The sequence below is a fragment of the Anoplopoma fimbria genome, chromosome 9, assembly GCF_027596085.1.
Source record: "Anoplopoma fimbria isolate UVic2021 breed Golden Eagle Sablefish chromosome 9, Afim_UVic_2022, whole genome shotgun sequence".
Lineage (NCBI taxonomy): Eukaryota > Metazoa > Chordata > Actinopteri > Perciformes > Anoplopomatidae > Anoplopoma > Anoplopoma fimbria.
The window spans coordinates 25,855,210-25,870,192 of NC_072457.1; the positions used below are offsets into that span (position 1 = coordinate 25,855,210).

Sequence of the window (14,983 nt, forward strand, 5' to 3'; positions counted from 1 at the left end):
ATAATTTTGTGAATATTACATCAGGCTGCAAAATGTGCTCTCTTTCCATTTGTAATAAAAGTACCATTTGTAATAAAAGACATTTATTGCCAACCTTTTTAAGTAAATAATAAATAAATCATAATTTATCAAAGCTGCCTATAATTGTATCATTAAAAATAAACTCTGGGTATTTAATTATCAACAGAGACCGTCGGGTCAGGCTCTAAGAACCAGTTTGAACCCTGGTTACAAAACTTAACAATGCATCACATTGGACCCAATTCAAATGTGCTTAAGTGAAAGAAAAGAACACGGATGGATTAGGTGTGCCACTCCTCTATGACTCATCAGAATCAAGCAAGATTATCAACAATAATGACAGATTTGACTGATGGCATCTACTCTACGTGAGCATGTAACCACATTTAGTTTTGACAAAACTAAATAGGTACAACAAATAAAAAGGGCACATGATGGACAGCTGCTAATTCAAATTATTTGTCGTCTCAGCTGCCAATAATTGAATTGTTGTTGAAACCCAACCCCACACGTAAATCTTGAAAAATCTAGACCCTGCTCAGCCAAGAGCAACACATTTCTATTTTGGTTGGCATTTGTCATCATTCGACAAAGATACTGGGGATTAACCACTGACATGGGAAGACGTAGAGTGATGGGGCTCAGAGTTGGAAAACGCTCACAATGTCCGATCAGGTCTTGTGACAACCTGAATGAAGTCAACAAGGCCTGAAATAATTGGAGGGGTTTGTTGCTCTTCCTCCTCGTGACTGAAAAAAGTACAAATTGGTCCCGAGTGCAGGATGTATATGGAAACTGTGTGTGTGTGTGTGTGTGTGTGTGTGTGTGTGTGTGTGTGTGTGTGTGTGTGTGTGTGTGTGTGTGTGTGTGTGTGTGTGTGTGTGTGTGTGTGTGTGTGTGTGTGTGTGTGTGTGTGTGTGTGTGTGTGTGTGCTAGAGCATGTGTGCTTCCTTCTACCTCAGCAGATCTATGCACAGTATTTGTATCACATCTCATCCAGTGGTGGACAGTGACAAAGTACATTCAATCAAGTACTGCATTTATTATAAATTTGAGGTACAAAACATTTCATTTTTAACTACATTTATGTGACTGAATGTACAGTTTGGATTCATATTTTACAATACACTTGATGAACTTAGCAAATACAATGCATTGTTAAAGATTAAGGTCTCAGATGAAATGATACCCACATGACAACAAATCATAAACCTATGCTCCTGCATGTCTTCATAATACAGTAATTTCTTTAAAACTGTGATTTTACTGATAACCTAAGCGCTAACTGTTTACCAAATGTTCATCCTGTCATGTCCTTGTTCTCACCAGACCTGTTTCTTATATACCTGTTTACATCAAAGTGCAAGCAAAAACAATTATTTTACAATACACTTGATGAACTTAGCAAATACAATGCATTGTTAAAGATTAAACCAGTTGTTTCCAAACTTTCTTATTGTGTGGCCCCTGACAAAAAGGTTTTATTGTGAGATTTTAATTGTGTTTTTGCTCATAATAAACATGTGCTTTTACTGATGTAGGATTTTGAATTCAATTATAAGAGTATTTTTGCATTGGGGTAGTTGTTTCTTTACTTAATTAAAGGATATGAGTACTAGACTCATCTTGAACCTCTTTATTGTTCTTTATTTTCTATCATATAAAAATATGTCAGTATTCCAATTTCTTCAACAATCTAGACCAAATATAATAGCATCCATCCATCCATTAACTTTAACCGCTTATCCTGTTCAGGGTTGTGAGGGGGCTGGAGCTGATCCCATTGGGTGAATTCAGGGGACACCCTGGACAGGTTTCCAGACTATCACAGGGCTGAAATATATAGATTAACAACCATTTAGGCTCACATCCACACCTATGGGGAATTTTGAGTAATCAATTAACTTAAGCTGCATGTCTTTGGACCATGGGAGGAAACCGAAGAACAGAGCAGGGTTGGATCATTTTACAAAGCTAGTTTGATTTATGGTTCTGGAGAACGAAACGCTGTTTGTCAACAGGCCTTGGCAGCAAAATATTTCGCCCATTATTTAGTATCACATTTCTATCACACCCTGTTGGCACCTGTAAGTCTATGTGTCATTTCAGCACCTCCACCATAACATTTCCTTGTCCTTAACATTGCCAAATCTTCTCACCTGCGTCCTACCTGTGCTTTATCTTGCATATCCCTAGTAATGATCAGAAACTCAATGTTTGTGCATTTTTTTTGTGTCAGCATATTAAATGCTTGACAGAAAGCATCACATTTGCCATTGTGAAATCTCAGATAAAGGTCTCAGATGAAATGATACCCACATGAAAACAAATCATAAACCTATGCTCCTGCATGTCTTCATAATACAGTAATTTCTTTAAAACTGTGATTTTACTGATAACCTAAGCGCTAACTGTTTACCAAATGTTCATCCTGTCATGTCCTTGTTCTCACCAGACCTGTTTCTTATATACCTGTTTACATCAAAGTGCAAGCAAAAACAATTATTGGTGTCAATTAAAAGATAACCAGAAGATCTTTAATCTTATTCTCTATACTCTTAAAGTCACTTCATAAAACTTTTATAAATGTTGAGATGCTAAAATATCTCTCCACTGCATAACAAAGGACGAATCCCCTTATTAAGAAACAGATCACCCATCTGATCAATGATATGATCAAAGGATCATTAAACATGTTTCTGCTCTGTTTCTGTTTGCTGTCTTTTGTCTGCGGGTGTTCGTGTGTGTAGATGGTAAACCTGTTTGTACATGATCACGTCAAGATCTCAGCTCCTGCCGCAATCAGTGATCTAAACAAACGAGTGAAGGACCTGACCCACTTCACACGTGCTCCAATATGTGTGCATAGCTGCGTGGCCGTCCCCAAATAGCCCACAATAATGGGCCATCGGGCTGCTATTCTTAGAACAAGTTACTATTTTCTCTCCTCTCTTTTTTTCCCCCCCGACCCTGTCACAAGGACAGCTGTGGCATATGTGTGAGAAGAAAGAGGAAGCGGGTGGTATTGTGGGAAAGAGAAGAACGCATCAACCGAAAGAACATGAAACTGAAAGAATGAATGGTTAATTCCGAGCACCTTGTTTGTCTTTATTCCCACCAATTTACAGTTTTTTTACTATTTGTTTTTATTCATTATCATTAATGAATTATTTAATATTGCTTTTACATCTTTGACTATAGATTGATGTTTAAGAAACATTTGGGTGCAGGGAGGTTAATTTAAAACATAGCATACAGTACAAAGAGTCATCTTACAAACCATAAAGCCACTTTTCTCTAAATCCCCAAATATACTAATTAATAAAAGTAAAATATTGCTTTATTGCTATAAGAAATGAGGTATAATGTGTGCTCTGTGAACAGTTACTAAATATTCCTTAGCATTTTGAACTGATTGAGCCTAACACAACAAATGAATCAGTCAAATCAACAAGTGCTTTCTCAGCATAGCCACGACAGGGACGGGCCACCTCCACCCATCCATGCTGCCAGATATTCATTCCTCCCTCCCCTGCCTCCATACATGAGCCACTGTCGCCCTGTTGACCAATCACAGGAGGACACAGACCGCCTGCAGCTGAAAAACAGAAGCGGTGGCTGCACATTTTTGAAAAACCAGCTATAACTGACATGTTCTTGGAGATCACTCTTAGATGCACACTCCATCATCTTGCTGTTGTTGAACTTCTAACGTTGTCACTGAGCTGGGGTTTTTTCTTCTTACCTACACCCTTTAGAGGATTTGCATGACTTCAGTGAAGCATATTTTTCTAATAAGAGCTTTTGTCTTTGACGTGTGTTTTTTCACACATCTTCCATCATGAGTCCTCTGACAGCGGTCCTGCTGCTTTCTTTACTTGGTGAGTATTTGGTCAACTTTGAGCTTTGCATAAAGGTCACACTGACCTCATGAAGGATTTAAGCATTAGGCAGTCTAATGTTCATGTCAAGGATTTTAAACCATGTGCAACGGCACATTTTGACTCAGTTATTCATTGGCCAAATATTTTGCTTTACTTGTTTTGAGATAAGTTGTGCAATAGTCAGACCAGCGGCTTAGTTTTATTGAAGAAACCTTTTGCAGGCTGCAGCCCCCTCTGTGATTCCCACTACGACGTGGAAAGGCTTGAAAGGACCTTAGTTGTTAAATTAGAAGCATGTGATGTTGCTAAGTACTCTCTAACTATAGGTTCAGTAAATCCCAAGAAAGAACAATTTAAAAAAACAATAACAATGTCCTTCCACAGCATTCTGAATGACTTGCATTTCTATTTCTATTGCTCATTTGAAGTCCCCGGTATTAAACAGTATGCAAGCAATCCTTAGCATCTGTTTTTGCCTGCATAGGATACTTTAACAGTTTTATCACGGGATGGTTTTTAAAAGGCAATGATTAAACAGATCAGCAATTTTGACAATTTTCTGAAACCAGTTGTGATATAACAGTTAACAATGGTAATACAAATGTGATTTTACAATATTCTGACTATCGCCTTAGGAGCCCTTCATAGCATATCACTATAGCACTAGGTCAATGCTTTGATGTTGAACATTTATAACATTAAGAACATTAAGCTCTCACCCCTCATCAGTCAAAAGTAATTTTATTTTATTTTTATAATCATGCAAACAAGCGTTGTCTTGTCCTGTTAATTTAGCTTGATATTAGTCAAATTAGAATCAAAATAGAGCTAATGACAATGATTTCAAAGCAAGACTGTAGTCACACTGTGAAAGCATACATTTCCACTTAACTCTCAATTCAAATGCCATACAGGCAGAATGACGTTCAAGAAAAGAAAGTGGCCGCTATAAATACCGTTTTAACTGAGAAGAGAAACTAAAAGGTGCACACATCTTAATTATTTCTACTAAATGTTGGAACCTGTGTCCCCTCCTGTACTTAGCGACAGAATCTAACTATAATTTAGTGATTTTACAAAAACGCATCTCTAATAGTAGACTACTAGTGTCAACAAGCAATAGTTAATTAAAATACAGGTAGAAACTTGTATAAAAAATGCCCTGGCTTCAGTAATACACACTCTTAAGCTTGTTTTTAATTCTTTATTATTATAATCCCCACAGTCCAAAGACATGCAGCTTAGGTTCATTGAAGACTCTAAATTGCCCGTAGGTGTGAATGTGAGTGTGAGTGGTTGTTTGTCTCTATATGTCAGCCATGCGACAGACACTGACAGCTGAGATCGGCTCCAGCACCCCTGCGGCCCTTAACTGGATAAGCAGGTTACGGAAAATGAATTAATGAATTATTATAATCATTAAGCCTACTCTTCTTAACACTTTTTATAAATGCAGTATTACTTCTTCATACGGGAATGTAATTGCAATTTCAACCAATTTTGATATCTTACTATTTAGAATACAAGACTTTTTTCAACTCTTTTACCTGTTTTAAGTTCAAATTCGCCCATCTTTAAACTTTTTCAACTACATTTGAACATCTTCATACTCATTCCGTTTTTTTTCCACCTTTTTGAACTTTATTGTATTGTTTAAACGTTTTCATATCTTTCATATCTCTTCAGTAAATACTGTTTAAGTTGATGCTCAATTCAGACCTTCAAGGATTTCAACGCTTGTGAATAAAAGCAAAAGTTATATAGTCCTATGGTGTGCATTACATCACGCCACTTAAACTGCCACTTCAACTGCCACTTCAACTTCTTTTGATATTTCAACTATTTCAACTATATTTCAGCTTTTTTAACTGCAAATCTGCCCCACCCCTTTTGATGAAAGTCAGCTATGAATATATCTAACAGTGTCCACATCAGTGAGAGAGTAAATATGCTTAGCTAGAGGAAAGCCATGTGCTAATGGTTACACTGATACCTGTGTGTATGTGTTGGTTTCTGTGCGAGAAGAAATGTAATTAAATACTGGATGATTCTGCAGCAAATGATTTACATCCAAAGCAGTTGCAGGACAAAGTGTGGCGTCCTCTCAAAATGTTTGCTTGTTGTTACTTCACTTCGATATTTATATATAGCAGCACTAAAACATCGAATGAGTGATTTGTGTGTCGTGTTTGACATTTGAAGGAAGTTCTAACCTCACACGTGTACGAACATGGTTTAGGGACATCCCAACTAGTGTGGAAGCCAATCATGGTCCGATATGCAGGTTGTGAAGTAGGAGACATGTTGTGTCCATCAGTTAAACTTTTGAAATGAACAATAGTTGCATATTTATAGATTCTGGATTTGTGGTAAGCATTACAATTCATTAATTTTTTTTTTACCATATTGGACTCAAATTACTTCTTCAAGCAGAGTATCTTGTTATATTTGACACATGTCTGAAGGGCGTTTTTGTTGTCTTACATTCACCATATTGTAATGTATTGTAGTGCACAGATATTCCTGGACAAAATGAAACATTGGTGATTGAACATTGATTTGTTCAGAAGGGATGTGCATTAATAAGTGTAGGAAAACTGATACTACCATCACTTCTTGTCATCTTTTTCAGATTCCATTTCCTGTGTTCAGTTTCTGGTGCCTCTGAACATGGGAGGAGTCACAGGGCAGGTGCACTTTAACTCCACCTCCCAGATGGCCACTGTCAACGTGTCTGGCGCTGGAACCTGTGGTTCACTTAACTTCTCGCTCAGCCAGTTCCCCGTTATGTATGGCCATTATGCTCAGCCCTGTTCTGAAGCAAATATCGGCTCCAGCGTCTTCGCCTTCACGGTTGATCCCTCCTCAAACCCCACCTTCAACGTGTCAAGCCTCCTGGAGCGCGTCTCAAACCTCGACGACTTCTCGCTGACTTTGCAAACGTGTGATGGCACTAAAGTATGCACGGTTGTAACTCAAGGTCAAACGCTAATGACTTATCAGGCCAGGTTCACCGGCTCCGTCGCGGGTAATGTTTACATGCGCCTTAACAAAGGCAATACCAACCCCAGGCTGCTTGCAGACCTAGTTACCATCGGTCAGGTCAATGCCTCACAAACCAATGTCACTCTCTTTGGATCCACAAGCACCGGCGCAAGCTGTGATGTTCTTCTTGGAAGCTTGGATACCTCCACTTTGACCAATCTGGGTGTTGTAAAAGTCGGAACCCCCTTACAGCCTGAGAAATCCGTCTGGACCTGACCAGCTTCAACATCAACAATCGCTTTCTTCTCCTCCGCATGGGGTCAAGTTACAAGTGTGCTCAGATTTATATTGTGCCGGAGAAACAGGTGAGCGCTGTTTTGAATATGAGAGGGATCAAGGGATACTTCAGCTTCCGTCAGGCTTCCCCATTTGATGTGACAGAGTTGAAGGTGAACCTGACTAACTTACAGAGCAAAGTGGGTCCTTACCATGTCCACAATTTTCCTCTCCCCTCAGTCAGGTCCCCTTCATCAAGCCGGTGTTCAAATGATAACGTTGGCGGCCACTGGAATCCATTCCACGTCAACACCAGCCACCCAACATACCCAACAGTACCAGGTTCAACCCACGACATGTATGAGATCGGTGACCTCAGCGGCAAGCACATGTTCCTCGCAGGTAAAAACGAGATGGACATGACGTTTACAGACTTCAGCCTCCCTCTGTTTGGACCAAACAGCATTGTAGGTCGCTCAGTCGTGATTCACCAAACAGATGGTGCTCGGTACATTTGTGCGAGCATCAGCTATCCTGGTGAAGTGACCGTAGCCAGAGCCACATTTCAGAGCCCTGTAGTCGGTCAGATCTGGTTCACCCAGCTAAAGGACAACCCTCTGTCTGACATGTCCATCTTCATGGACCTGACATATGGAAATGCCTCAATGACACCAACCAGAAACCACAACTGGCATGTTCACACCCACCCCATCAGCTCCGAGAGGGATGACGATGAAAGACGCTGCAGCACTACAGGAGGACACTGGAACCCCTTTAACGTTAACACAGGAGACGGCAGCTATGCCCTCCACTGCGGCCCGTCCAGTCCCTTATCCTGCGAGGTGGGAGACCTCGCCAGGAAACACAGCACCGCCAACCTTGGCGCGGCAGTGGGAAGAGTGCAAGCTAAAAGCTTCTTCACTGATGTCACTTCCTGGTTGTCAGCCATAATCGGTCGTTCTGTTGTCATCCACAAAGCAGAGAGGGGAGGGCCAAGGATTGCTTGTGCCAACGTCACAATGGTGCGGGTCCCCAAAGCTAGCTTAGGTAGCTGGTTGGGCAACCAGATTCCCGGCGGACAGGTCCGGTTCTCCCAGGCTGTCCCACAAGGCCCCACCACAATAAGTGTATCCATGATTAACCTGAACTCCTTAGCTGGGGGTTACCATGTTCACATACTGCCCATCAAACCTGGCAGCAAAGAGCCCTGCTCCAACGCAAACATCCTGGGCCACTACAACCCGTTAGCCTGGAACGCATCAAACAGCCCCGCACCTGGAGCCGGCACAGTAGACCAATATGAGATCGGGGCCATTGGCGGGAAGTTTGGGAAGCTGAATGGCCTGAACCAGTCTGACGCCGTATACATGGACCCTGAAATGCCGTTGACAGGACCCTACAGTATAGTGGGAAGGTCACTGGTGATTCACTACTCTACAAACTCATCAAGGTCAGAACCTGTGTGCATTTATGTGTTTGTACTTATTAAACAGAAAGAAACAAACAGAGGTTAACAGTGCAGAAGTGAAGACATACAGTATGAGGACATATTTCACATACAGGATGACAATAGGTTCCCATATGTGAAGAAGAAGTAGTGAGCACTGTTTTTCTCATTAACATCAACTCTAGCAGCTGTAAAGTCTGAATAGTTACTGATGCCTTGGAAGGATAGGCAGCCAAACCAAGCTTCACCACCCTGAGTGGCCCTCTGGCACAGTGACAGACTTGGCCAGTCTAGTGAGGGTAATCACAGGTGTAGGATATCATAGACATTGTTTCATATCCTCCTCAGGTTTTGTGTTATAACACACAGATAATTCTCCTCATTCATTGCGAAGGGAGGACATTCTCAGGATTTGGATATGTTTTTGCCAATCTTGTGTTTTTGTGTCCTGTGCGTGTGTGTTTTCTGTACAGAATGCGGTGTGCCAACATCTCAGCGGACAGGAATACAGACGGACAATGGACTGTTGCCAAGGCTGTTTTCAATGGTACAGTGAATGGGACAGTGAAACTGGTAAGAGTCTTTTCAACTAGAGATTAAGGAGTGTTAAGCCAGTAGCGGCTAATGTACAACTTTCTCATACATGCATAAGCACGCTACTGACCAAGATCCTTAAACAGAAACTGATGTGTAAAATCGATGAAGTTCCCCTTTAAAAAAAGACAGTGGCTTTTCTCATCTCCATGACCACCAAGATTGCATTTTTCTGTGGGTGGCTCAGCGGGCAAATTTTTATTGCCCAGCTTCAGGTTGCTAAACTAAGCCACAGAATTTATTCTTTAGAAGACGGTCTAATCAATTCAGAAGAAAATCACCAAGCCCGTCACCAGAAGCGATTTCCACATGAAAGCAGCACATTGAAAGAATCTGAATCCTATCGTTTTCTCTGATGGCCACAGAACACACACATGGTTTATCTCATTCTAACCTATTAGGGTCCAAGCTGCCACAAAAACATGACAGAGTATTTCTGCTGCGCTGGACAGACAGTGAATTCATTACGCCTGTGGTGGGTTGCAACAAGGAGCCATGGGAAGGAGGGGCGGGATCATTAGCTTAGCTTAGCACTTTGTTTGCTGGGTAGTTAAACCTACAGGCCCCCCTGAACTAGGACGCTCCCCAAACGAACAGCTGTCTCTGTCAGCCGGCCTCCAGAAGGCCCCATACTGAGCTCTGCACTACATCTATGGATAAGAGCTTGTGATACTGTATCTCCTAAGAGGCTATATTATCAAGGATAGGCTGGGGATTAAACATTGTCACTCATCTTCGTTGGCTAAGTTTGCAGGCATATTTAACTGAGAGTGACAGAGTGAATATAAGAATGACCTAACAGGTTACAATGCAAAATACCCTCCATTCGACAAACTCATGTGTGAAGAGGTTAGTGTGGAAGAGCCTTAAACCTGCATTCTTTCTAAAAGACAGCTGGGTGTGACTCCTCTGGTCGCAAGAAGAACTCTCATACTATAGACATCTCTGAGAAAATGACCCTACCTCAGCAAACATTGTGAACATGAGTTTATGGTCTCAATCACTATAGTTTCAAGTCGTCATCAATACGGCATGATGCTCATTTGGCAAATTATGTTGCCATTTAGAGGAAAATAGACAACATGCTTCATGTTTTTGTCCATTCTTTCTGAAAATGGACCCCTTATTGGGCATTATCCATTACATATATTTCAGCAAAACAAGAACCCAGCTGTGGTTGAACTATGTACTATGAGAGTCTGCATGTTCAATTCAGTCTCTCTAATTGCCTGTTAATATTGGACATGTGGATTGTTCTTTCTCACAGCGGCAACAGGTGTTTCCTGATGGGAGTAGCAGTGATGTCACACTGGAGGTGAACCTGTCAACACAAAATGTAAGACTCGTAAATAGGGTTGAAACCTTCACTCAAGCAATATTAATTGTTGGCCATCAGCAGGATCAAAAGATTGTAAACGTGTCTGAATCATGTCTTGATTGTTAACGTGTGTGTGTTTCTCTCTGTATTTATGAGACACATTGAAATCGCATACATATACAGCAAGTACAATTGTATGTTACCCTCCTTCCCTGCAGACTGTGGCAACCATGTTCATCACAAACAGGCAGGGCGTCGACACCAGGCAGTGCACTGGTGTGGGAGACATATTCAATCCCTTCAACATGACATCAATGGTGAGACCAGCCTGTCTCTTCCTTAACTTCAGCAGTTCTTCTGATTCTGTTGACTGCTCTGGAAGGCTGATATTAGCACTTAAGTATTTAAGCTGTGATATCAGCAGTATACATCTAAATCTGCGTGCTTGCAACTGCAGAGCTGCTTGCTGATATTTAAGTATTCAAAGTATAGAATTTGGTTTAGATTTTTGCTCTGATTATGTTCCATCAGCAGTATGTCTGAGTAAACACTTCAATAGACAGACATATTTTTATTTAGCAGTGCATGTTATACAATAAGAGTTACATCTCTGTAAATGCTTTATTATATGATCATGTATGATCATATAGAGAACGTACTGCACCTAATGAATAAGAGAAATGCCAAGACGGAAAACCTGGTGTCTACTACAGGCAGAGTATACACCAGCTTGTAAATCCTATATCTATATACAATGGGACATAACTTTCAACTAGTTCAGAGAAGGAGGGCTAGTTTTTATAAACAATACAAACATGACCATTAAATGTCAGATAAAATGCATAATGGTGCTAAAACTAGGCTTATCTTCCTTTCTATAACCCCTTCAGAGCTCCAGCTGTTCACTGTTGAATCCTCTGAGTTGTGTGGTGGGAGAGGTGTCCGCAAGACACGGCACAGTCAGCCTGAAGGAGAGACAGATCTTCACTGACAGCATCATTCAGCTCTCTGGAGACCACACAGGTACACTGACATGGCTTTTTTTCTCAGTGTATGTAGCAGCGTTGAGAATTAAAGATCTCAATAAAACGTTGCTCTTTTACTAGCAATTTAGATTATGATTTATCCAAACATATGACAAATATAAGAAAACAAAACAAGAATAAACCATAAAATGAAAAAAATATGTATTTGCAAACATAATAAATAGTCATCAACAAAAGAATACATAAAATATGTCAGAAAAGGCGTTGACAGAAGTAATCACTAAAATAGTCCTACTAGCAATGCCATTAAAGTTCCTTTTTGTATGTGTTTGTAGTTGTCTATAGATCTGTAATGCTGAAGAACGGAGACGGTGTCATCTCATGTGCAGACATCGTGCCAGAATCCCCTTCAGCACAGCAGACCTTCCCAACCGTGACTAGCTTCAGCAGGTGAGTGCTATAAAAACCTGCACCCTTTCTTGAGAACTTGAACTTCAATCTCTTGGCAAACCTGAGCACCAGCTCTTAATTACACAGTACAACAGAAACAGAAAGAGAAATAAATATCTGACGCCAACTATTATTTGTAGATAGATAGATATGTTTTTATTTCCGTGTCATGCACAAAAACGCGCCCAACCCTCATGGGTTTACAAGAATTTAAGACAAAAATATGTACCTTATAAAACCAGTTCATCTTCTCTTATTCATCATAGAATACCTGAACTGTTGAGGAAATGTAACTCTATTATGCTGTCTTGTGATAGAGAAACCATCCAAAATACGAAGCTCTCTGCATTTCTCAGTGTACTGTCCGTCAAAGTGGGACAACATTTACAATCATCTGATTAACATATTAGATATAACAGAGGCTGATCAAATTCATAAGTCTGAATTGATAAATGAATGATTGATAATGTTTTAACTAGTAAACATAAAATCACTGTGACTTGATCATTTCTTCGTTGTGACGCCTGCCATTAATTTATGCTTGAAAACATCATGACTGATAAAATATTATTAGTTTTTTGCACCCTTATTATAAAGTAACTGATAAAGCATTACACTCCCTAAAGATTGGTTGAACACTGTTGTTTGATCATATCTGGATTTGATCAGAGCAAATTACGCTGACTAAAATGTATTTACCAGTATAACCAGTTAAAAATCATATTATAAGACCACACAGTTGATGTTTCATTTCTTTTTGCCCAGATATGACTTCCGTAAGAGGGTCGCAGATGTCCTGCAGATGGAGAAGGCAAGAGTCACCATTCTAGCCGGTTTTCCCCGCTCTGCAGCTGAGGGAAGGTGCCAGCAAGTCAGATTCATGGTGTCGGGTGAGACAGAAAATCTATTAAAAAAAAAAGAAGCTCCCCTGTAAACACAACAGCGTGTCTTATTATATTAACCACCAGAAACACCAGTAACCGTGATCTGAGAGAGGGAGTCAATATTCATTTGTTTTCCTCATGTCCAATTTATCAAAATGTGGCCATTCAAGATTCAAATTCTTTACACACGCCAACCGCAATTATGAAAAGCTTGGCGACACACTCCCAACCAATTAAATTTAAGTCTTCAGGATTCACTGAAACTAAAACCTCTCTGGTATGTCAAGACAGTTACAGAAGTGCCAAAGAGAAAGGAAAAAAAGTCATTTGAATGTTGAAGGAGAAACAAAAAGCTAAATAAATGCAGCATAATGCCAACATCATGGCCAGGACTGTTCTGCATTGGTTTTTGTGTGTGGGATTTAAATCCATCAGACTGTATATGTACAGTATGATAGCCTTTAAATATTTCAGCTACTTCAGGCTTCCAGGACTAATCTGGGCAAAGTTGTGTGCCCACACTGTGTCCATCAGGACAATGAACAATTACAGCCATTGAAACCTGAAAAATTGCTCAGTAACCTGATCGTGGAGTTGAGTGTCTTTGTGAGAAGTGTCCGTTCAGAGGTTTCACACAGAGAAGTGTCCGTTCAGAGGTTTCACACAGAGAAGTGTCCATTCAGAGGTTTCACACAGTATAGCACAGGACAGGCATTTATGCCCTCACAAGTCTCCCACAAGCTGCAGAGTTTACTATTGATATAATAAGGCCTTCTGAATGGTGATAATGAGTGTGACAGCAGGAAGATGCACACACATACGAGAAATTTCAGGCAGCACGCAGCTGAGAATGTGCGATGATGAAAACGTTTTTAGTGCTTAAGAGGATAGAAAACTCAAATAATAAAGAGACAAAGCAATGATACCTATTGAAAGTTAAAGAAGTGATTTGCTTGAAATACACTGCAACCTTTCAGTTACATCATCATCTGACTTAATAATGGAAAAGCAAGCCCAACCTGCCTTTAGACCGCTGCTATGCAGGCTTGGACGGTCTTTTGTGTGATTAAACATTGCCACATTATCTTTATCTTAAAGGGAATGTCGGCAAAGAACAACTGCTGTCTATCAAAACCAGCGAGAAGATGGGCATGTTCCAAGAGTCTGACTTATGTACAAGTAAGTACGCTCCATGCTGTAATCATAGCGTCAAGCAGACTTTGGTTAGCATTCTGGGAGTGCAAAAATGTTGATCCATTATCGGGAGAACAGCTTTTAGAAGTCCTTCGGTGTTTGACTTGTATCTATGAATTTAACCAGCTTGTTAAAACAACATTCTCCTGTAAAATAAATATTGTTTTTGACGGAAAGAGGTTGTTCTGTGAGTAATCAACTCCAGAATGTATTAGTTTCAGAATCAAAGTAAATACATGGCAGAGTTGAACTGCATTAAATAAGGATAGTAAATAACATTGGAACTTAAAGGCAGCCATTTCTTTCTAACTCTTATTTAATAATAATAATATCAAATAGAAATAACCTTTCAATTGTGTTGCCCTCAGGAAGCGCTGGTCCGCTTACGATGCCAGGAACTTTTCTTCTTGCCTTGATGTTTGCTGCGGCCTGCCTGCTGCCATCCACAGTTTATTCATAGCGAGAAGATATAGAGATTGGGCCACATCTTGCATCATCATGGATCCTCATATTGTAAAATTGTTTAACATGTTTATGAACCGTAGCCCACCAAGCGATATGATGGTCATCTGATTATTTGTCAAGCAAATAATAACTGTGTCATAACTTTTTTTGTACAACTTAATAATCATTTTAAGCAACAAGCTATTATTTAACTGTTAAATGTAGCCTTCTTAGACACTTCATTGTTCCGCAACAGATATTGCTTGTATTTTATGAATTTAGACTGTTAAACGGGTGGGTGAAATTTATGCTGTACATTTTTCAGATATCCTGACTTTATTTCTTCATTTATGCACCATCAATATATTCATATCAAAATGCATGTAAATGTCTGGGAAATTGTGAATAAAATATAATAATGTTTGTAAAACATGTGCCAATAATTTGAGATTTTTTTTTATTTGCCTAAACATATCTCAGCACTTGAATATATGAGTGAG

The 14,983-nt window shown here is 39.9% G+C and overlaps 1 protein-coding gene across 2 annotated transcripts; it reads left to right on the forward strand.

Annotated features, from left to right (window-relative positions):
* Positions 1-3,708: 3,708 nt before the first annotated feature.
* cusr (Copper-only SOD repeat protein) lies at positions 3,709-14,941 on the forward strand. 2 transcript variants are annotated; one of them, XM_054604551.1, is made up of 11 exons: positions 3,712-3,902; positions 6,538-7,255; positions 7,407-8,616; positions 9,087-9,186; positions 10,475-10,543; positions 10,744-10,842; positions 11,416-11,548; positions 11,847-11,961; positions 12,727-12,851; positions 13,944-14,024; positions 14,408-14,941. In XM_054604551.1, the coding sequence occupies exons 3-11, from the start codon at positions 7,523-7,525 to the stop codon at positions 14,497-14,499; spliced, it is 1,908 nt and encodes a 635-aa protein (XP_054460526.1). In that variant the 5' UTR covers positions 3,712-3,902; positions 6,538-7,255; positions 7,407-7,522; the 3' UTR covers positions 14,500-14,941. The 2 variants fall into 2 exon arrangements, with proteins under 2 accessions (XP_054460525.1, XP_054460526.1); XM_054604550.1 differs by having other exon boundaries at positions 3,709-3,902; positions 6,538-8,616.
* The last annotated feature ends 42 nt before the right edge of the window (positions 14,942-14,983 follow it).